The sequence below is a fragment of the Drosophila ananassae genome, chromosome 3L, assembly GCF_017639315.1.
Source record: "Drosophila ananassae strain 14024-0371.13 chromosome 3L, ASM1763931v2, whole genome shotgun sequence".
In the NCBI taxonomy this organism is placed as follows: domain Eukaryota; kingdom Metazoa; phylum Arthropoda; class Insecta; order Diptera; family Drosophilidae; genus Drosophila; species Drosophila ananassae.
The window spans coordinates 2,301,608-2,323,640 of NC_057929.1; the positions used below are offsets into that span (position 1 = coordinate 2,301,608).

A 22,033-nucleotide genomic window follows, 5' to 3' on the forward strand; every position below is an offset into this window, starting at 1 on the left:
TTTCTAATATTTAGTTCCATTAGCAAAATATATTTTTTCATAAAGTTATTCAATAAATGAAAATATCAAGCTCCCAAAAACCAATTCCTTGGTCGAATTTTAGCCAACAAAACCTAAACTGCTCCACTGTAGCTGGCGTAAGGCATCTGTATGGGTGTAAAATCGCTGAGAACTTTGGTTTACAAAATGTAGACGTTTTCGCTCTTTGAGAGAGGTAGTTTTCGGACCGAACCGGTAACGCATGCACGAACCGGGTATGGATAACCGATAAGATAGCATGCGAAAAGTCCAATCAGAAAAGACCCCAAAAGCCCAAGTCAAGTCGTATTCGACCATCAGATGGAGCAGACGTTCCAGCTCCACCTACTCCTCGATATCCAAACAGTGTGTGTTGTGTCCATTTTCGTGATTTCCAAAGGCAAGAAAGGCCTGGAGAAATGTAAATAAACCTTTTGAGAAACTCTTTTCCAACAGTTGCCAAAAACCGAAAGCTCAGCGAAATAATTGTGTAAAAAAAATAATAAACCCTAAACGATCGCAACTCAGCATAAATTAAATTTGTGTTCTTGTTTTGAAAAAATATATTTATTATTTTCTGTTATTTTTTTTAGTTCCTGTTTTTATGAATTGCCTTTTATTAGTGCTGAAAACTGAAAAGTAAAAACTGAAAACTGACAAACAATTTCTGAAAACAAGTGAACTTGCCGATCATTTGGCATGTTCTACGCTAATTTATTGGCAAACATCCACGTCCGAGTGCGAAACTGAAAATTATTGCCTCTAAGCTCTGAAATCGCTTAGCAACATCAGCTAGCCGAGGTGCATTGGGAAAAGGTGAGCTCACTTATGTAGACTGAATGAATTCCATCTTAAGGTTCAGATTTTCTCAATAGAAAGAAAATAGAAGGAGATCTCTCCTCCTCCTTTCAGAGTGGATATTTTGTTTCACAGACGTTGGACTCTTTTTTTGTCTTTTTTTTTATTATTATTATTTTTTTAAGGCAGCAGCCGCAGCGGCAGACAAAAATATTTCCACGTATAATTGCACATCTCAGACAATAACAAAAATTCTTGCATAGTTGTCAACAAAAGGCGATCGAAAGACTCAATAACAGCTCGGATTTCATGTGAGCCGATATTTATTTTTATTTGCTCGGCGAGACGGGACTAGGGACTCGGGACTCGGAACTCGGGAGTCTTTGCTTTTTGCTTGTGCGGTTTGCTGTGTCTGCGAGTCGTTCAGAAGTCAGATTCGTATTCGAATCCCCCATGCCCCAGGTTGGGGAACAGGAAAGGAAAAGGGGTACACCAAGAACAACAGCCACGGCGTCCAGAGTAAGCAAATAATAATTTCACGCGCGCGCGCGCTTTTCGACTTCACTTCACAGTCCTGCAGATTTCCTGTTTACTTTTGGACATTTTTTGCGGCTGTTAATGAGCCATCATGCCTCGCTTCTAAGCGACAAAAAAAAAACTAAAAACAAATAAATAACAAAAAAAAGAAATAAGGAACAGCAAATAGCCATCTCAAGTGCCGGCATTTTTTTCGGCCAACGCTGCGTATGTGCAACGCGTGACTTAAAGCGCTGGGAAAATAAACAGATAAGCCCAAGGCACTGAGACTTAAATTGATTAAAAATTTGTTTAAATAATTTTGTTTTTAGGACTAAAAATAAATCCTTTTTTTTTTAATAAAAAGGTTAAATAAAAGAGTAAAAATAGCTACCCTCTTACCTAACATCACCCAAGGTTTCCGGCCAACTAGAACCTTAAAGCTATATCTCCTTAGAATAGGCCCTTAAATCTTTTAATATTGTTGTTAAAAAATAATATACAAAAAGACAAAAAAAGATGTGCCTCGGAATTCTTTGCCAATTTTTCCCTCTGTAGCCATAAGCAATGGATCACAGCATCACGTCGATATGGTCAGTGTTTGTCTGGTGGTGTGGGTGTGTTGGTCAGGCGAGCCTTCCTCCACAGCCCCAACAACAACATTGGGGGCAGTCCAGCTGTCTGCCGCTGCGATGCTGCCTACCGCCTACTGATGAAATAGCTACTGCTGTCCGACGGTTTTGATTTGATTTGTTTGTTGGTTTATGTATATTTATTGAAAATTTACTGCTTGCATAACAAACAAGGCTTCTGCTTCTGCTTCTGGTGTGGATTCTGCTTCTGCTTCTGCTGTCATATGCAAATGCGTAAGTGGGCGTTTTGGCCTGGGGGCGTGACCGCAGCCCAAGTGTCATTAATCTCGCGCCAAAAGCGACAGAGAGACAATCAGTTTACTTTGGCTGATGAGTTTGCCGAAAGGAATTTCCTGTTGTTTACCAAAAAAGACAAACTGTTTCCTTAGAAGCGCCTTCAATCTCGGCCAGCTTTATCCTCTACCCTCTGTAGTATTTTTTTTTTATTTTTGGGTTATAAATGAAACCAAATACGTTGACCTTTTTTTTATATTTGAACCGTTCCACAGTTATACAGCTGGGCGACCAAGGCGGGAGACCCACAGGGTTCCGCAGAACGGACAGCGCTAAAAATAGCTCCCAGAGCCGGATCTCCGACATTCGCGATCGGTAACATATTGCGCAATCGGCCTGAATGGTGGGGCTTAAGTCGGTCGGTGACTGGATCGCCAGTTCAGCCAGTCGATCGTAGAACCCAGACTAATCCGCACTGAGAAAAACAGAATTCGAATGCCAAGATCCTTTTTCAAAAGTATCACTGTTTCTTTGCATAACTTGTTGTCATATTTGGGGAGACTTTTTTTCAGGAAAGGTATATTGGGAAACTGATATGAAATTGCATACTTTCCAATTCTAAAATCTCTCTTCACCTTTATATAAATATTTTGTTTTTTTGGATTTTTGTTTTTTTGCAATTCTAATGGCAGAATAACAGAATTTGTTTGGAAACTTTATACATGTGTTTTCGAAAATGCTATCATACTGCTGGGTGTCTGGATATCCGATTGTTTGGATCAGTTTTCCTGCATACTATTTGATAGGACATATATAGCACGTGCTTGAGAGCATGCCCGCCTTATAATATGATACGCACTGTACAGCTGTACAGCTCGGGGAGGCTTAATCTAATACGAAAATGTAACTAAAGGCGAGTGCTGGTAGCTGGTAGTTATGCACTGTGGAAAGCGGAATACCTGAGGGAACCGCAGTGAAATTTAGCACCACACACATTTGAGCACAGCTTGAGGTTGAAATTATGCACTTGTTGCTGAAGTGCAACAGCAGCGTCAGAAGCAGCAGTTGAAGACGCAGCATAAGATGCAATTCAATACAAACGAAAATGCGCAGGAAGAAAAAAAAACACAATTTGCGAAAATCCAGAATAAATGCCCAAAAACACAAAAACAGGTCTTTTGAAGAGGGGCGGCCAACGGTCAAACTGCATCTCCAAGAAGGCATTCGCTATAGCGACTATATACGTATATGCACATGCCTATATACCCACATATATACATACATGTGAGTATATAGCCCAGACTGTCTGCTTCTGGATATATACATACGTACGTGTGTCTTAGTGGGTTTGTGGATATTGAGTTTGGCAATGCAGTTGCTAAGCTTGAGGAATGCATTTTATGCCTTGCCCCGCTCTTGTTGTTGTTGTTCCCGGTCCGGCGCTCCTTGTATTTTTTTTTGTTGTTGTCTGCTGCTGCTCCTTTATGTCATTTTTGTTGTTGTTGTTGTTTATTGTGACTGTGCCCAAAAGACATTTTTTTGTAAGCACTAAAAAATTCGAGGCATTCAAAGCCCGAAAAACTGCAAGACAATTCCAGCAAATGCTGGCAAGCTCCCCACTCCTGGTAGCCAAGGAACTCCTTAACGGATCGTACAAGATCGGAACTGCAATCTGTGGGCTTATATCTCTTAAGATATCGCCAGGTGGAATTAACACTTTCACCACGCTGCGAGGAAATTAATTTACTCTTAAGGAATATAATTATCAAAAAACTATCACATACAAAGAGATTTAAAGAGAATATCTCCCAAACTATAGTTTGTAACGTTTAAAAAGCGAAGGATTGAAGTCCTTAAGATACAATACTCTAATAATTTGCAAAGTTCTCAATAAGATTAAAGGCACTATTCCCTTAAAATTACATTCTTAAATAAACACTCTCCCAAAGCCTCATTTCAAAGGTTTTAACGTTTAAAAAGCGAAGGATTGAAGTCCTTAAGATACAATACTCTAATAATTTGCAAAGTTTTCAATAAGATTAAAGGCACTATTCCCTTAAAATTACATTCTTAAATAAACACTCTCCCAAAGCCTCATTTCAAAGGTACCTTGTTTTCAGAAACCTTTTTTTCTTTGGTAAAAAATCTTGAAATAAAAACCGTCACAACCCAAAACAAATGTAATTTTTAAAATTTCTTTTTGTGTATTTGGGGAGTGGATATCCTATATGTGTGTTTTGGATCAGTCCGTTACATTTGTCGTAACTAAGTTATTTGCGATACCGTCCGCAAAGGTTATAAAAACCCATTGACTGCAGCCGGTCTAAAAATAGCCTCTCGGCAGGAATGCAGCTTGTTGCAGTTGCAACTCCAATCGCCGGCTCCAAGGCAAGTGCGTGTTATTGTGTATGTGTGTGTTGTGCCTCCTTTTTTATTTTCGTGGGTCTGTGTGAGTGCAGACAGCGTCTGGCGGGCAATCGTCGTCGCGTCGCGCCGGCTGGACAGGTGGACGATAGGACCGACTACCGCCGGATGCAGAGACGGAGACCGAGATGGAGACCGGCCGCCATATAAAATGTGGCAACGTGTGTTAACACAGTATTTATTTATTTATTTACCTTTCTGTTGACCAGGCCAGGCCAGGCCAGGGGACATGAACCCGTAACGCAGTAGGTCATTAATTGTCATCCAGTATTTGCATGCCCGGAGCCGAGCAGCAGCTGAACATTCGATAATGACTGCGAACTGCGAACTGCAAACTGAAGTGGGCTAATTGAATAGGGTAACAGGAGGAGAGGCAGGATCCAGGGAACAGGCCAAAAGCCCAAAGTCGTCATCACTCGCTCGACTCAAGGACGTTGCCAAATTAGGATACTCGAGCCAAGTCACACTCCAGTCACGTTCCATGCGGCAATTGTTGCATGTCTGGATCGGCCGACTCGTTCTGTTCTCTTCTGGCCTGCTCATTTCTGTTCCGTCTGCATATGTCTCGTATCTTGAGCACGTCCTTAGTGTCATGACGATGACACTGACAACAGGCCAAAGCTTCAGTCTCAGTCTCAGTCTCAGCCAAAGCCAAAAAGAAACCAACAAATTCTAAACTAGCGCGCCAAACAAACTGCAAGTCACAAACGGGCAAGCTGGCAAACAAACAAATAACAGAAAGACAGTCATATAGGTAGGAATTGGTGGGTTAGGGGAGGGCAGACAGAGACCCAAAGCCAGACTGCATAATGTGCAAAATGCGCCAAACCTACAACACACCAAGAGCAACAGCAACAGCAACAGGTTCTTTATTTTTAGTAGTCGCATTTTGAAAACCGCCTGCTCAATGTCAACTCAACGTTTGAGACTTAATTGTTGCCTCTTTGGCGTCGTTCTTGCACAAAACATTCTTTGTGCTTGACTGGCTGTTCTTGTTGCCGGTTGCTGCTTGCTGGTTGTTGCATCATGTTGCAGGCTGGCTGACTGGCTGGCTGGCTGGCTGGCTGGCTGCCACACTGCCACTCCATTCGAGTGGCTCCCATCTAAAAGCCAACCTTTTGGATGGGCTGCGTTGTTGTCTAATTGAAATCATCCTTTGCAGCCTTTTTTGCCCCAAAGTGTTTGTTCTCTCTCTACAATTACATCTATGTGCAACCATTGGTAAATATCCCTTTCTTTGTTTATCCACAGACATCGCGTTGTCATGCCTCATCATCATCAAACGAACAGCCAGAACAATTTGACATTTCTAAAATCGAATTACAAATTCAAGCGCAGAGACATGCCGGCGATCCGCGCACTTCCTGCCGCAAAAGCGGAAGCGCGTACACCAAACCAATTAGCGGCAACAATGTCAAAGACGTCAGCAGCAGTAGCAACATCAGACACATCTGAAGCGGCAACAGCAACACAACAACTGCCGACAGCTATCAGCAGCGAATGTAGAACAATTCTAAGTTTATTTATAGTAATCGCATGGAACTTTTTGCAAGAATCTTTGGTGGCCAATTGCTGGTGGTTGTGGCTCATTGAGGATGACGATCAATATGGCCGTGACGTCAATGGGGGACAAGATTGCTCAGACGAGGTGTCAATGGCACGTGAACACCAACAAAAACATCAGCATCGGCAGGAGCAACACCAGCCATCAGCACACCAGCAACATCAGAAGCAGCAATACAAACACGAACACTCATCAAGTTCTAGTCCAATGAAGAGCATGCGTTGCACGACAACAGTAGCAGTACCAGTACCAGCAGAAGCACCACCGGCAGCAACATCAGCAAACACAGTAGCAACATCAGGGAGCCCAGCAGCAACATCATCTTCTGGCCATCAGTCGCAGTCGCTAGTTGGACAGCCATTGATGGCTCTGTTAATTGGATTGCTGCTACTGAATATGCGCCTGGTGTCGGGTGAGTATTTCATTAAATAGTAGATGCATCTGTCAGATACATTACACTTGATAGATCCCTTTCAAATTCAAGACTTTAGTTTGCAATATCTAATAGAAGTGGATTTAATTTTCTTACTAATGTTTTTTTGAAGAGTATGTTTCCTATCTCCAATAAATAAATAGTTCAATTTTATCATAATTTCTTAAAATTTCTTGCGGTGCATTGGAAAGTGGCGCCTTGCATTCAGTTTGCATACAAATCTCGATTCCAGTTCATTCGCCTCGTCTTGATTGAACGATAAATGTGTCACATTATATTCAAATATGACGCAATTTCTCACAGCAGAGCCCCTTGTTTGTTTATCCAGCAGATATCCCAAATCTGTCGAGGCCTGCCAAATCGATTTGATCACAAGTCAGAAGATCAAAATAAGAATATAAAAAAGCGGCGAAAAAAAGCGCGAATCTTCAATTTTTGCCAATTCGATTAGCAGCCGGCACATTCGCATTCCTCCCGAAACTAAAAAGTAAACAACAATATTTGTTTTGATTATTTAAATACCTGAATGAAAGATGAGCTTCATGAAAAGGGCTGACTTCTACGTATCAGGAGACACATTTCTATTTATTTTGAATTATATTGGGATTCTATTAAAGTATAGCTTCTGTAAACTTAATTAAAAGGTTTCTTTCTTTGAAAAACTCTTTATTCTAGCTGGCACCTGCTGGCAAACACACCTGGGAAACGGCAAGTGCAGCCAAATCTTTTCCACCAACATGTCGAGGTCGGAGTGCTGTGGCACCAGGCCGGGATTCTCCTACACAGATCGGGAGCTGAGCAGCGTGGAGTATTTCTTTGCCACGGCCATTGGCGGGGGAGTCGAGTGTGCACCCTGCATGGGTGAGTTTTGTGGCAACTGAAGACCAAATAAATAATCCTAATACTGGGCAATTTTCAGAGAGCTGCAAGGGCTTCGAGTGTGGGCCAAATAGAAAGTGTGTGAAGCGCAAGGGGCGGCCAAAGTGCGTCTGTGCCCCGGAATGCGGGGCAGCCTTGCGTCGCAAGCAGCAGCAACAGCCCCGCGAATCACGTAGTCTAAGTAGTGAAATTTCCAGCATAAATTTAGGTTTAGATGGCGATAAACGCCAACGTGGAAGCAGCAGCAGCAGCAGTGGCATAGCTGATAACCAAAGAATTCAGAAGCAGCACGGGAATGGGAATCATCATAAGAAGGCATTGGGCGAAACGAAGCACCGGAGACTTTTGATCATAGACAGCAGCAATTTGCGAGATCAGCCCACAAGCCCAAACGGTAGATTTAGTGGCACAGGCGGAGGCGGTGGCAGTGGCGGACTCGGAGACGGACTTAGAGACAGAGATAGAGGCGTCGGTGTCGGCGGTGGCCGTGTGGAAATGAGGGGCTATGAGAGGCACGGATTGAGAAACAGGCCGCGAAACAGCCATGGCAAACACTCGACAAGATCAATGACGACAGGAGCCAATGACTCGTCCAAAGCAGACAAGACGCCTTCGCAGGCGACAGACCCAATCTTGGCTCCAGTTCCAGCCTCAGTCTCAGTCTCAGTCTCAGAGGCAGCCACAGTTTTAGCTTCAGCTCAGTCAAAGTCTTCGTCTCAGTCTCCGTCTAGACGCAAGTTGGCAAATGCTAATGAACCCGCCAACAACATCAATAGACAGCAGCAGCAGCAACAGCAACAGTCGGATAATGCCAGATTCAGACACCAGCATGCCAGACGAATTGTAAATGCTCCACATTCACAATCACAATCACAATCGCATTCACGTCCAAGTTCACATCGGAACAATGGTCATCGGCGTAAACACCGCCAACAGCTCCTCAAGGATCGCCCCAACGAAGCAACATCATCCGCAGAAGCCGCAACAGCAACAGCAGCAACCTCTGCGGTAAATACCACACTGTCTGGGCATTTTTATCTGCAACACGGAAGCAAAAACACTGCGTCATCGGACTTTGCTTATGCCGATGACTTGGCTTTTCTGGGCGGAATTTACGAGCCAGTGTTGATGGTGAGTTTTCAATAGTATTCAAATATTGCATACTCCTTGGGGCAGCTAACTTTGGATGGGCTTCCATTCCATTCCAGCAGCAGCAACTACACTCAAATCCGGTTTGCGGCTCCGACGGACGCACCTACAACACCGAGTGCCAGCTGCGCAAGCGCGCCTGCCGCACCAACAACGCCCAACTGGAGGTCGCCTATCGTGGCAGTTGCAAGAGTAAGTTCGCAAAAATGCACAGAAATCTAAAAAAGTCCAAGGGTTCATAGGCTTAAAACTTTAATATTTAAAATACACAGTATGTAGGTCTATATTTAGGAGAAATCTTAGGAATTCCAACTTCGAAACCATAAACGATTGCCGAGAAGTTGCAGAGTCAGTGGAAATTGGAATGGACGTTGGAATGGGTGGCTCGCGTGCCAAAACGCAGCAGCGCCACAATTAGATTAGATGACAAATTATTGCACATTTCAATTACGGCCAACAACTTGTCGCCAGTGGTGAAATCAACTGGCCAGACGACCAAGTCTCACAAGGGGACCAGTGGAACGGGGCATGGGTATGGGTATGGGGCACAAAGTCTCCTCCTCGATTGGAACGCAGAGGGGCGGATAGAAATGTTGTGTAATAATTTAATGATACAGGAAGCACTCGCAAACATGCTCAAATGATCAATAAAAACGGCGTACAAGAACGATGAGCCGAGAAGCCAAAGAACTTCTTGGATTAGCCGCAAGCAGCACACAGCATTCAGAAACGGCTACTGCAACTGGCAACTGGCAACTAGCAGCCTGCAACCTGCAACACAACTAACCGGCAACGGCAGCAACAACAATCTAATGTTGGCGCGTGCCGTCGATATCGAATGGAATGCCCAATCGGCTATGCCGATGGGGATTCTGATACTGATGCTAATGTCGATCCCGATCTCTCCGATCCCGACATCCACTCGATCGCATTCAATAATACTCGCCGTTGCAGGCTGGCAGAAAAAAAAAAATGATTGCAATATTTCGCGAGTGTCACAGTTGGCGCCAAGGCGTTGCGCGTTTTCGCATCAACGGGCCCGGGCATGTCCCCATGATAAATTTCGACAGTTTATTGCCAGCCATATAAGCGCATATATCCGTGAACAGTTTTGTGCTGGTGTTGGCCGGTGGCGAATACGGGTCTAATCATAGAAATTGGCCAACAGCACATAGTATTTATAGGCCCAATCAGTCTATAGAGGGAGAGCATATGTTAGTGCCAAAGACAATGTTGCAAGGTGCAACATCCCTTTAATATAAGATATTAATTAGAGATTATTTCTATTTCTTTCAGCAACCTGTAGTGGAGTACAGTGCCTGAATGGCTTGACCTGTGTGGAGGATCAGAATATGACACCACATTGCATCGCCTGCCAAATAGAGTGTCCCGAGGACGACCTGGATGCGGACAACTATGATGGCAAGCAGGCTGTTTGCGGGGTGGATGGGCAGACATATAGGAGCGTTTGTGATATAAATCGGATGATTTGCAAAATTGGACGTTCCATTGCCGTGGCATATCCGGGACCCTGTCGAGGTATGAATATTCGTATGTTATTTTGGCAACAGCCAGTCAGATAGTCAGCCAGCACTGTCTGCGAAAATCAATCAAATTAATTGGTATGGAAAGGCTTGTTGCAGTCGGCAGTTGGCAGTCGGCAAATTGTTGCCTGCAATTGCACTGAAATAGTTGTTGCTGCAAGTTGGGTAGCGGCTGTGCAAATTTAACAACAATCAACAAAGAACCGCAATTTTGCATTTGATTGACTCGACTGAGGTTTCCACCCAGCCCAGCGAGCCAAGTTAAGGCGAATTGAATCGAATCGCGTCACAGCCACAAGTGGTTGTTGCTGTTGGCTGTTGATACACTGAAACACAAACAGTATGACAGACTGATAACTCTTTATACTACTTTCTTAATATCATGGTAACAACTACTACCCCTTTCCTGAAGTGTAACATGTCGTTTTGCTGTCTGCAGCCTGGCCATATCAAGTTGCTTGGTGTCTCGGTGTTTGACTGAAATTGCTACATTTGCTTATACGGCTCCGTGATTGCCAGCAATTTGATTAGCCCGTTGCTGATGTTGCTGTGGCTGTGGCTGTGGCTGCTGCTCCACTTTAGCTAGCTGCTCATCCATCCACAATTACAGCGAACACTCGCGACGTCGGCATCATTCATGCTTAATAATTTTGTGGTCGCCATCCGATTGATCGGCTCCGATTTCCAATTAATTATAATGCCCCTCATCGGCCCACGTTCGGAATGGTGGTGGTAGCAACAGAGTAGCAACATCTTGGTGGCAATAATTTACACATACATGGCCCCTCGAGGGCGTGGAGGGCGTTACGCTGTCGCACCAAATCCGGAGACGAACTCGAGAACGCCGTAAAGACCATGTGCTGAAAACTAGTTTAGTGTGCCATAGGGGGGTCTGTGTGCCGGTGGACTGCAATTGCCTGTTAATTGCAGTGTTTTGCCACAAATTGCAGCGTGCAGTTAATGCGAAAACAAAAGCCGGCCATCCAGAAGTTGTTGCAGCTGCTGTTGACAAAATCCCCCCTATTAGGGGGCCAGTCTGGCCAGCCCGGACAGCACAGTTATTATTTATCAACAATGTATCCTTCAGTTGGCCCAAATTTGCATGAAAAGCTTGTTCAGGACTGTACTAGGATACTCAACTCACTCAAGAGTTTAAGGCTTAAAACCATACTTTTTGGTATAACAAATCCTGATAAATGATTTCCGGCCTTGAAGCAAGTATCCTTATTGTACCTCCCTTGATACCCATCAACCTGAGTAATCCCTCTTAACGGTAGCCGGACTCTAAAGTAAATTAAGATCATTAGCTATTATTCACTTTTGCTTTTAGCCAAGCCATCCAACTGGCCAACTGGCAATCCCACCCGACCAAAGTGTAGAAAATATGAAGTGTGCGTGCGTCTGCGCAGTTTGTTGATCTCCTGACCAGACCCGATCCCCAGCTCCTCCCTAGGTCTGCCCTGGCCAGCTCCTTCCGCTTCCCTCGATTCCTTCCTGCTGCTTAATGTGCGTCTGTTACTCGTTATGTTACCTGGATCGTCTGGCGTTAGCATAAGATAATGCCAGCGTGCGCCTGTGTTGGTTGCTTTCTGACCATTTTATCTTCATGGTTAGTAAGTTTATGGTTCTCGGGCATTTGTTTGTTTGTCTGCTTTCACATAAATATGCTTTTTTTTGTGTGTGTCTTGTTGTTGTCTGGCTGCGATCCCCGGGTAAATGGGGTTGGAGGCAGGAAGGTAGATTCGGTTTGGAGCTCCGGCACAAGCCACGAAAAGTTGCCGTTGGCCCCAAGAAATATGACTACACGTACAAACCATTAAAACGCCATTTTCGCAACGGCGACGCAGGTTCTGTGATTGCAACTGCCAGGAGTATGGTATGGTGTACAATACAGCCCCGTCCGGTCTGGTGTCTGGGGTGTCCGGCAGTCCGGCTGTCCGGTTGTCCACTCGTCCAGTGGTCGTCCCCCTCCGTCCAGCTGTCGACGTCGTCGCGACGTCACTTTTGTCTGGTCAAGCGTCTGGCTCTTCTTCCTCTCGGCTGCTCTGTAGTTTACGATCGTATTAAAATCACCTTAAACAACACGCAATGCCAAAATGGGCACACGGAAAAAAAATATTAATAATATTAGGATACATTCTTAAAAAGATTCTTGAGGTATCTGCAATAATCATTACTACATCCAAGTGGCTTGACTATTTTTTCATAAAACCAATCAAAAAATCTATAGAATTGAGATATGTAGGACTACCAATATTTTCTTTGCATGGAATTGGCTTGAATGGGAACGCAGGAACACGCGGGCAGCATTCAAAATGGGATATATATATGACCCGAGACGCATCCCTATATATGCATGCCACACAATGTTGCAATAAGTTCCGCCAAGAGCCGCCGGCGTTGATTAAACCACGTCGACATAACAAATTGTAGTTGGCTCCCCCTGTGACGGCATTATCAGCCATAACCACCGATGCTGCTGGAGCTCCAGCTCCCGCTCTGGCGGCCACTGCCACATCCATCACAATCAACAAGTTGGGGGTCTGGGACGGCGGAGGGCATCAGCGGTGGCATGAGGAGGGCACAGGGGGCAGTAAGGCCTCGCACAAAGGACGTATCTGCCTAAAGCTAAATTGGCAGTTGAAATTAATAAACTTTAACTGTTACGAATTGCTAGACGGCGGACTTTCACGCACCGTCTGGTACAGAGATGCAGATGGAGACAGCCAGACAACCGTGGACTCCCTTGGCATCGCCACCTTTTCCTCCTCCTCCTCCTTTATGGCCCCAGCTCCCATGAGCAATTGCGATCAACAATGCCCGGGGGCTCTGGCAACAATGTTGCCAAGTCGCAGATCATGTTGACGATAAACACATATATTGGCCGGCGTTTGCGGCTGCGCACCGCTTGGCTGCTCCATCCATCGTTCCACAATTCCACCGCTCCACAGCAAAACTGTTCCAACCTTGACTGGTTGCATATTGGCCCGGCCCGAAGATGCTACTCGTCTTGCGCATGCGCGGCGCACTTTGCCGAAGCGAGAATGCAGGGGAAGGGTCTGCGACTTTGACTCCAAACTGCAGAGAGAGAAACCCTAATAGTTTATCAGTTTTAGGTAAAAATTAGGATAGAAAAAAGAGGGTTTATTCATCATATATTGAATTGATTGGGAGATTGGAAAGAGGATTTTCTTTTCCAGGTAAGATAATCTATTTTTCACAGTGTATTAATGGTCTCGGTCTGTCTGCACCATTGCCTGTGGTGTGAATAATGTGTCAGTTTGCAAAATTGCAGTTCCAGACAAGAGGCCAGAGCTCAAGTCAATGATCCATTGGGTGGCTTAACCTCGCACATCCTTCTGCTCAGTTACTCAGTTATGATATATGACTTGTAAGACTTTAAGATGCATTTTTAAATGGTGATTGTTTAGAGTTCAAACTGGGAAAGTTTACTGGCACAAGTTACTGTTCCGTAATCACAGCAGCACCTGCAGAAGTTCCCATGTGGGGTGGAACATATACTGGAGAGTGCCGGGGCCGTTAAACCGAAATTGCCGGACATAAAATAAAAGCTGAAACTTAACCACAGGCAGCCGTCATTAATTCGCTTGCATCGTAAACTTTATATTGCAGCCGGCCGCGTTAGTTGTGCGGACATCAGGTGTGGACCGAAGGATACCTGCCTGGTGGACTTCCAGACACGGATGCCGCGGTGCGTGTCCTGCCGCTACAAGTGCCCCAGGAAACAGCAGCGACCGGTGAGCGTACAATTATATAATTCATAATCCATCGTTCGTTGATCTAATTTTCCATTGCAGACCCAGAAAATATGCGGCCACAATAACCACACGTACAACTCGTGGTGCGAGATGCATCAGCACTCCTGTGAGTCCCGGTACTTCATTGGGGTAAAGTCCGCAGGCAGTTGTTAGGAGGGATATTTTAAACAAATAGCATGCATATGTAGTCCGGGGCGCGCAACTCTCGTGTTCTTCCGTAGTTCCAACATCCAAAGATTCTCGTTGTGCGTGGATGGGCCTTAGGCTGTTGCCAACCAACCAACAACCTTACGCTACATAATATTGGATACATTTAACATATGGCAAAGTATTATCAACCATACAACATAACCAGCGCATGTATCGCAAGAGAAACCACATATCTTAAGAGGCTTTTGAATTTAACATTATCATAGGCTACACGATAATTAATTTAAACAATTGGTTTGAATGCGCATTTCGTTCGCATTTAGTTTATAGACACACCTATACGCGACGTCATATTTATTTAACATAATCTCTATTCTGTATTCTGACGTTCATAAGCGAAGCTAAATTAATTAATTGACTGATAGCTTAACCTTATAGAAAGATTTTAATTAATATATATATATACATAGAATCTAAATGTATATACACACTTACAATTATAAACACACACACACACTTATGAATATGTTTGAGTAATTGTTAATTAAATGTGTTTCCAACTTAATTGAATCGTCTTTAAATCAAATCAGGAAGTCTGTGCTTTAGTTGCTACTATCGGACTGATCGAAAATGTCATTGGCGCGCTGATACCGCTCCTGGGTGATCTTCAGGTTGGCCAACTTTCGTTTGTCCATAGGTCTGGATAAGACGGGGTCGGTATTACCCAAGCCACTAGTACCCTCGTTGGCCACCACGTTGATCTGTTGGGATATGAATATTTCTAACAGCAGGCCTTTTAGTTTATAAGTCTACAACTCACCGGTTCCAGGAGTCCAGCACTTGCGTTGGTCTTTCCCAAGGTATTACCCTTTTGCCAGCCCATTTTGCTTAGCATTTTAAAGCCCTTATTGGAGTTGCCGATTTCCCTAAAATAGAAAAATAATTAAAAAACTGTTAGAAGGAACATCTAAGTCGTAGACTTACGTATTGACACAAGCCACTTCAGTCTTTTCCTTGTCGGTGCTACTGCCCACATTCACCCGTCTTGTGGCAGCTCTGTCATTGTAATTCGAGTTGGACTGACCATTGCCACCGCCATCCACAAATTCTAAAAGTTAGAATATCAGATAATAGTATCCATTACAATTCCCATATCTTTATAGTACTCACTTTCATTTTCCAAGCCATACTTGCGCTGCAGTTTCTTCAGCTGTTCCTTGTGTGACAAAACAGTTCCCGAGGAAGCATTGGCAGTTGCCGGAGTCTGGGCGTTCGTCTCGATAAGCAAGCCGGGCTCACACTGGCCACAGGTGCTGTTGCCCTCGTGGACGTGGCACAGCAGCTTTGTCTGACCAATAGTTATCACACTGCCGTGCACCAAATCCATGGGAGCACTGGACATTTTTGATCCGTTGAGAATGGTGCCATTGCGAGAGCCCACATCGTGGATCTTGTAGATGGCCAACTTGTTCTCGTAGTGGAACTTCAGATGACACTTGCTCACGTTCACGTCCGGAATGATGACATCGTGGGAGCCCTCGCGGCCCAAGCTGCCGCCCTTGTAGGTGATCAGATGCAGGCTACCCACTTTGAGGCCCTCCAAGCCGGTCTCCTGGACAACAATGCGCAGCATGGGTGGATACTTTTTGGCAATATCTGAAAGCGAAAACCAGAAATCGTTTTAGTTTCAGGATATAAAAAGTACCGCGATAAAAATGCGGATCTCCAAAACACCTTGGAAGCGTCCAGCGGACTTGAAGATGGGCACGCTGCTGTCCTCGGTGTCGCTGTTGCTACTGCTGCTATCCGATTCGGAGTCCGAGCTGGAATCAGAGGACTGTGAGATCTCCCCTTCCTCAGCCTCATCCTTTTTCTCGCCCTGGCTGGTCCCATCGTCATCGGCATCCTTATGACGTGACTTCGACTTGTGGCGCTTCTCCTTTTTACTTTTCTTCTTGCTGTGTTTTTTGCTCTTCTTTTTCCGTTTCGCCTTTCGCTTTGCTTTCTCGGCCCGTTTCTTGGCCTTCTGCTTCTCGGACTTGATCTTCGCCAGCGTGTCCTGGTCGGTGATGACGCCGCCATGCTCATCGAACTGCACCTCGAACTCATCCTCATTGTCCGCCGCGGCCGCCGCCTCGTTAGCCTGCAACCAAGTGAAGAAAAGAAATCCGCGTTTTTATCGCACATTCTGGGCCTCGTTGCTTACCTAATGCATTGCTACGCATTCGGTCTATGCTGAGTTTGTGAAAATCAGCTAAAAGTCTACTATAGGCGCAGGTGTCTACATGCTGCGCCCCAAAGAGGAGAAGAACGTTGTGATTAATCATCAGGTGGCATCGCTAGCGATCGATCCGGTTGGCCATACACCCACTCACCTGCACCTGGGCCTGCGAATGGAACTCGAACGAGTCCTTGGCATGATCGTAGCTGTAGTAGCATCCTGTATTTCCATCGTAGTAAAGTCCATATTCCTAGGTGGTAGAAAGAAGTGAAAAATTAGCTATCTACTAACATTCCACTAACAATTCGTGGCATTGATGCAGGTTCGCTGGCGGCGATAACCCCTGAATGTCATTCGCGGCACCGCGATGCACCGCCTTCTTGCCGGAATAGAACGAAGCGTCATAAAGATTACGTCCGGGTTTATTGCTTATTTACCGCGTTATAGTAGTACCCCGTCTTGGGATCGTAGTACATGCCCGAGGTTGGCTCATATACGAAGTTGTTTAGATTCTCGGCATGCTTCGCCGCCTGGCGCATCTCATCCACGAAACTGAATGCATCTGTCGCCGATACTGGAAGTGAAAATTAATTTTTGGAGCATACATAATTGAGATTTTAATTCTATAAAAACTATTTTAAACAATCTGAAAAACAACTGATTATTTTCAGCCTTAGTTTCAAACAAAATATTTTAAAACACAAATCAGGTCAGACACATTAGATTTTTGTAAGGAAATGAGTTCACGACAACTCAGATAATGATTGGGGCTCGTTTCGGTTTCCTTCCAAAAATGTAACTCTACGGCATTATTCTGCAAGCCCCTTAGGGATTAATATTTTGATAACGATTGCATTCGCTGACTTTCATTTCCGCGGATTTCGGACGTGGTCAACTTATCACTTTTCAACTTAAGTACCATAAATCATGGATCATGTCCGCCCACTTGTGCAAGCCTTACGTTGCAGTGGGTGGCGTTAGCCTATGTGACATTCCGGCGGGCTAATCTCGAGCACAAGCGGGCTCGGATGTTTGACGCACGCCTTCTAAAGGCTTCGACCTGAGACCCCAATGATAGATAGATGATGTGGGTGGGCCAGGTTACAGGTGCTACATTCGCTCCCTATCTCTACGACAGGTGATGGTTTATGACTTCCATTGCCTTTCAACAAGAATTAAAGTGTTGTGCAAGATCTACACACCTTTTTCTATGTACTCCTTTTAAAAAACAGACAGTCAATTAAAATTAGCCAGTATTTCTTAGTATTAGTTTAAAAATAATCTAGAATTATCTATTAAATTTGACATTGTTATTTGGCCGCGTCCCAGCATCCCAATCTACAACTAGTGTCGATTATGTCGCCATACTCATTAATCTGTAGGGTGCCAAATCTGGAGCTATTGCTAGCAATTGACGATCCGAGCGATTAGCATATAGCGCAGTTGTACTCGTAGTCTCCCAGAATCAGCAAATCAGCTACTTAGGTGTTTATTTCGGTTTTAATTTGCTACGCAGCGGACGGATTGCAGTGGCAACAGTTGTTTCTACGTTTGGCGAACTGCATCGGATCGCCTCCAGCGGCTCTTATCAGGCCTGTTTAGTGTCGTCGTCGTCGCCGTGGACTGGCAGCAAGGCGCCTGGTCAGTCGTTACTCATCGTTCGAGGCAAGCGGTTACAACTAAGACAGTCAAACAGATTAGCCGAGCAAAATGCTGGACGCGGAGGTGCGAGAACTTATGCAAGCCTTTGTGCTTAGCGATTACCAGGTGCAGGAGGTGTACAGCCGTTTCTGCCTGGAGGTGGCGCGGGGCCTGAAGCGCTCCACCCATCCCCAAGCCAATGTCAAGTGCTTCCCAACCTATGTCCAGGATCTGCCAACGGGCGACGAGATGGGCAAGTACCTAGCCCTAGATCTCGGCGGCACCAACTTCCGGGTGCTGTTGGTGTCGCTAAAAGGACACCACGACGCCTCGGTGGAATCGCAGATCTACGCCGTGCCCAAGGATCTGATGGTCGGGTCTGGCGTGGACCTATTCGATCACATTGCTGACTGCCTTGCCAAATTCGTGGAGAAGCACAACATGAAGACGGCTTACCTACCACTGGGCTTCACTTTCTCGTTTCCCTGCGTTCAGGTGGGCCTGAAAGAGGGCTTACTGGTGCGCTGGACTAAGGGATTCGACTGTGCCGGATGCGAGGGCGAAGATGTGGGTCGCATGCTACACGAGGCCATCCAGCGACGAGGAGATGCCGACATCGCAGTGGTTGCCATCCTCAACGATACCACAGGTACTCTCATGTCCTGTGCGCATCGCAATCCCGACTGTCGGGTGGGCGTCATAGTGGGCACGGGATGCAATGCCTGCTACGTGGAGGAAGTGGAGAACGTGGACCTCCTCCATCCCGATTTCAAGAGGACGAAAAAACAGGTTATAATTAATGCCGAGTGGGGAGCCTTTGGTGAAGGTGGCCAGTTGGACTTTGTTCGTACGGAATACGATCGCGAAGTGGACGAGAAGTCCATTAACCGATCGCAGCAGCTGTTTGAGAAAATGACTGCCGGCATGTACTTGGGCAACCTGGTGCGCCTCGTCCTACTGCGTGCCCTCGAGCGCAAGCTCATCTTCAGGCAGAGTAGCCGGCGGCCAGAGTTCGCCACGGTCCTGCAGAAGCATCAGGACGTCTTTGAGACCCGCTACATTTCCGAGATCGAGGATGACACTTTCCCAGAATTTGCCAGCACGAGGAGCATCGTCAAGAAACTATTTGGTATCGAAAAGGCCTCCGTGGAGGACTGCCAGACGCTGAAGTACATCTGCGAGTGTGTAGCCAAGAGGGCAGCTACTTTGGTGGCTATTGGAGTGAGTGGACTCATAAACAGAACCTCCAACAAGAGCGTGGTGGTCGGCATGGATGGCTCCGTCTACAGATACCACCCCAAGTTCGATGCCTACATGAGGGAAGTCCTGGTGAAGCTGGTGAAGTCGGACAAGGCGTGGGACATAATGCTATCGGAGGACGGGTCTGGACGCGGGGCAGCACTGGTAGCAGCTGTGGCCAGCAAAACCAAGTAGTCACTACTTACTAGTAAATTAGAGAATTTCAATATTAAAGAGCTTGACTTACACTCGTCGTTCTTTCCTTTCAAGTCATCATTGTCTTCTTTAGACTTCTCCGTGGAACTGTGGTCCGGGTAGTCCGATTCAGCGGTGTCGCTGGCCTGGTCCCGGAAATTCTTAGTCTCCTGGCTCAACTGAAATTGTAGATATTGGTCAAACAAGATCGGGTGACGCCTGTTGCGCTCGCTTACAAAGTGTCTTAGCTTTTGTTTATAGGCCGCCAATTTGATGTCATATTTGCGGATAATGCTGTGTAGCTTCTCTATGTACTGCCGAAGATGCTCCTGATCACAAGAATCCAATTCGTGTGGCTTTTTCAGATCGATGAAATCGTGTTCGCTGGAGGCCTCAGACGCCTCCTCTTCAACAGCGGCCCCGGACATTGTTTTCAAAATATCCTATTTTTGTAAATTGAAAGTAAGGATGGCAAAGCTGTAACGATTTAAAATCAATCGATTGCAAATAAATCGATAAATGGCGCCAGGGCTGAAAGGTATGATTTATTTTACTGTTTAAACTATAAAGAAAAAGAAATGATTTAATTTTAAATAAAATGTTTTAGTTCAAAATTAACTGAGAGATATATTTTTTATTCAAAAATAAACCGATAAGTAGTCTTTATTCGATAAACTATTTAAAGATGTAACATCTTTAAGTCGATAAACAGCTGTTTTCGACAGCCGCATTTGTTATTTAACCAGCCACAACTTTACTGAATAAAATAACTGCTACAATGAATAACTGTATGAAACTACTTCCTGTGGCTGCCAAGTGCCAACAGAGGACCATCAGCACTACCGCCGTCCTGGAAGGCAAGAGGAACTTTCGCAAATTCGTCGTGTACAACAAGCGAGGCACGCGGGTGGTGAAAGAGGCCCAGAGAACCATGGCCAACCCGCCGGTGCCCATACACAAGCGTGGAGTCCGTGACACAGGCATCAAGATCGACGGAGAATACATTGAGATCCCTGAAAAGATTCCGGAACTCATCGTACCCGATCTCACCGGATGCAAGCTGAAACCCTACGTCTCATACAAAGCTCCGGACGTTGTTCAATCGGAATTCACCAGTCTGGACCTGTTTAATGCCATCTACTCAAAGAAAATTATAGAGGACTTTAAGGCGGGGACCCTGCAGGCGGATGGCAGTGCCAAGGAGCCCTCCCCCAACGAGCAGCTCACTTCGGAAGAGGCATACCAGCGAGCTCGAAAGACGGGAACCGACATTTTCTAGGCATAGGTTTATTTTTTGTTAAATACAGAGTCTAAAATCCACTACTCCTGCATGTACTTCTGGCGGTAATTGTAGAGTTTGCGCAGCCACTTTTCGGCCTTCGCATCGGGGTCGCCAAGGAACTGGAAAATCAAAAAATATCTCGTTAATAGAGAATAGATTTTAGAAGTCACCCACTCACGTTTGGATGGAATATTACATCTTCGTTTCGTATTGCCATGGCCGGCTTGTTGGCCACTGTCACCGTTTCTTTGTTGAGATCTATGATAACCTTTTCGGACGTTTCTCTCGAACTGATGAAGGTCGCCGGCTTGAAGGCATCCTCGTCAATAGTCTCCAATGCCTTTTGCACCTTGGCGTCCAGCAAGTCGATGGACTTTATGGCTGAAGCAGCAGCTACGATAGCTGCTGGGGCGGGCGCCGATCGGGAGTTGTTTTCGGAACTGGGTGCCCTTACTGTTCTCTGGGATGTGGAGCGGGATTTGTGGTCACGACTTCGACTTTTGCTGTGTCTGCTGCGGGAACTGCTCCTGCTGCTAGAGGAGCTACGAGATGAACTTCTGCTGGTGCTACGACTTCTTCTGGAATACTTCTTCGACTTTTTGGACTTTTTCTTCTTCGATTTGGAGCTGTGGCGACTGCTCCTGGTGGGCGATTTGGAGCGGTAGCGTCTTTCCCGATCACGGTCTCTTTCGCGGTCCCTCTCTCTGTCACGGTCCCGGTCTCGGTCCCTTTCCCTGTCGCGGTCTCTTTCTCTGTCTCTGTCCCTTTCTCTATCCCTATCCCTGTCCCTATCGCGATCTCTATCACGTCTGTCGCGGTCGCGCATTATTTAATAATATTATTAAACTTAAAATATTTCTAAAAACGAAGCTCGGCCAATCTAAAAGTAGGGAATTGCTGGTGGTGGCAGTTTTATATTCGATAATTTATGAAATCGATAGTTTTCAAATTTAAAGAAAAATTCGAACAGAGGGCGCCAGTTTTAAATCTTGGTGTTCAAAAACTTTAATTTTTAAAAACAACTTTTGCGAAGTTTACTTTGAAGAATGCCTCATCTTATAATGAAATGTTTTACTCAACATGGTCTAAATTACTTTTGTTTTAAGTTTGAATTTGAAACAGTTAGTTTAATAAAAGAACTAAGACAAACCAAACAAAAACAAAACGTAATCCTGATGAGCCTTATTATATTCAATTATGAATAATCAGTAGCTATCAAGATTCGGAGAATGATTATATTGAAGTACCTGATAACTAAGCTAGTCAGCTAAATCAACCGGAATCGAAATTCCCACACCATCTATCAGTCTTGCCGAATCAAACGACGTTTGGAGG

The 22,033-nt window shown here is 45.2% G+C and overlaps 5 protein-coding genes across 8 annotated transcripts; 3 read left to right on the forward strand and 2 right to left on the reverse strand.

The window, feature by feature from the left end:
• Positions 1-317: 317 nt before the first annotated feature.
• LOC6495470 lies at positions 318-14,685 on the forward strand. Of its 3 annotated transcripts, none has more exons than XM_001958882.3 (9): positions 318-384; positions 612-834; positions 5,874-6,598; positions 7,295-7,480; positions 7,539-8,629; positions 8,707-8,839; positions 9,944-10,186; positions 13,825-13,949; positions 14,010-14,685. In XM_001958882.3, the coding sequence occupies exons 3-9, from the start codon at positions 5,887-5,889 to the stop codon at positions 14,121-14,123; spliced, it is 2,604 nt and encodes an 867-aa protein (XP_001958918.1). In that variant the 5' UTR covers positions 318-384; positions 612-834; positions 5,874-5,886; the 3' UTR covers positions 14,124-14,685. The 3 variants fall into 3 exon arrangements, with proteins under 3 accessions (XP_001958918.1, XP_032306133.1, XP_032306134.1); XM_032450242.2 differs by having other exon boundaries at positions 321-439; XM_032450243.2 differs by lacking the exon at positions 318-384 and having other exon boundaries at positions 8,710-8,839.
• On the reverse strand, positions 14,421-19,925 carry LOC6495169 (angiogenic factor with G patch and FHA domains 1). 2 transcript variants are annotated; one of them, XM_014907695.3, is made up of 9 exons: positions 19,653-19,925; positions 19,469-19,595; positions 16,779-16,915; positions 16,496-16,591; positions 16,327-16,408; positions 15,291-15,776; positions 15,105-15,228; positions 14,941-15,046; positions 14,421-14,881 (listed from the first exon to the last, which is right to left on the reverse strand). In XM_014907695.3, exons 1-9 carry the CDS (start codon positions 19,842-19,844, stop codon positions 14,723-14,725), a joined length of 1,509 nt encoding a protein of 502 aa, XP_014763181.1. In that variant the 5' UTR covers positions 19,845-19,925; the 3' UTR covers positions 14,421-14,722. The 2 variants fall into 2 exon arrangements, with proteins under 2 accessions (XP_014763181.1, XP_001958919.1); XM_001958883.4 differs by lacking the exon at positions 16,327-16,408 and adding an exon at positions 15,855-16,263 and having other exon boundaries at positions 19,653-19,924.
• LOC6495471 (hexokinase-2) lies at positions 17,840-19,469 on the forward strand. The gene has a single exon (XM_001958884.3). The coding sequence runs from the start codon at positions 18,052-18,054 to the stop codon at positions 19,414-19,416; it is 1,365 nt and encodes a 454-aa protein (XP_001958920.1). The 5' UTR covers positions 17,840-18,051; the 3' UTR covers positions 19,417-19,469.
• Positions 19,926-20,095: 170 nt separating the features above from the next.
• Positions 20,096-20,736, forward strand: LOC6495472 (39S ribosomal protein L41, mitochondrial). The gene has a single exon (XM_001958885.4). The coding sequence runs from the start codon at positions 20,195-20,197 to the stop codon at positions 20,693-20,695; it is 501 nt and encodes a 166-aa protein (XP_001958921.1). The 5' UTR covers positions 20,096-20,194; the 3' UTR covers positions 20,696-20,736.
• Positions 20,684-21,629, reverse strand: LOC6495168 (serine/threonine-protein kinase fray2). Its single transcript, XM_001958886.4, has 2 exons — positions 20,877-21,629; positions 20,684-20,817 (listed from the first exon to the last, which is right to left on the reverse strand). Exons 1-2 carry the CDS (start codon positions 21,522-21,524, stop codon positions 20,737-20,739), a joined length of 729 nt encoding a protein of 242 aa, XP_001958922.3. The 5' UTR covers positions 21,525-21,629; the 3' UTR covers positions 20,684-20,736.
• Between the last annotated feature and the right edge of the window lie 404 nt (positions 21,630-22,033).

Coding starts and splice junctions, on each gene's coding strand:
- LOC6495168 (XM_001958886.4), bottom strand. CDS start 21,524: ATGCGCGACCGCGACAGACGTGATAGAGATCGCGATAGGGACAGGGAT. Junction 20,818..20,876: donor ATGTAATATTCCATCCAAAC/GTGAGTGGGTGA, acceptor TTGATTTTCCAG/TTCCTTGGCGACCCCGATGC.
- LOC6495471 (XM_001958884.3), top strand. CDS start 18,052: ATGCTGGACGCGGAGGTGCGAGAACTTATGCAAGCCTTTGTGCTTAGC.
- LOC6495472 (XM_001958885.4), top strand. CDS start 20,195: ATGAATAACTGTATGAAACTACTTCCTGTGGCTGCCAAGTGCCAACAG.
- LOC6495470 (XM_001958882.3), top strand. CDS start 5,887: ATGCCTCATCATCATCAAACGAACAGCCAGAACAATTTGACATTTCTA. Junction 6,599..7,294: donor GAATATGCGCCTGGTGTCGG/GTGAGTATTTCA, acceptor TCTTTATTCTAG/CTGGCACCTGCTGGCAAACA. Junction 8,630..8,706: donor TTTACGAGCCAGTGTTGATG/GTGAGTTTTCAA, acceptor ATTCCATTCCAG/CAGCAGCAACTACACTCAAA.
- LOC6495169 (XM_001958883.4), bottom strand. CDS start 19,844: ATGTCCGGGGCCGCTGTTGAAGAGGAGGCGTCTGAGGCCTCCAGCGAA. Junction 16,264..16,495: donor ATTCGCAGGCCCAGGTGCAG/GTGAGTGGGTGT, acceptor ACTTGGTTGCAG/GCTAACGAGGCGGCGGCCGC. Junction 15,047..15,104: donor GAAGTGGCTTGTGTCAATAC/GTAAGTCTACGA, acceptor TTTCTATTTTAG/GGAAATCGGCAACTCCAATA.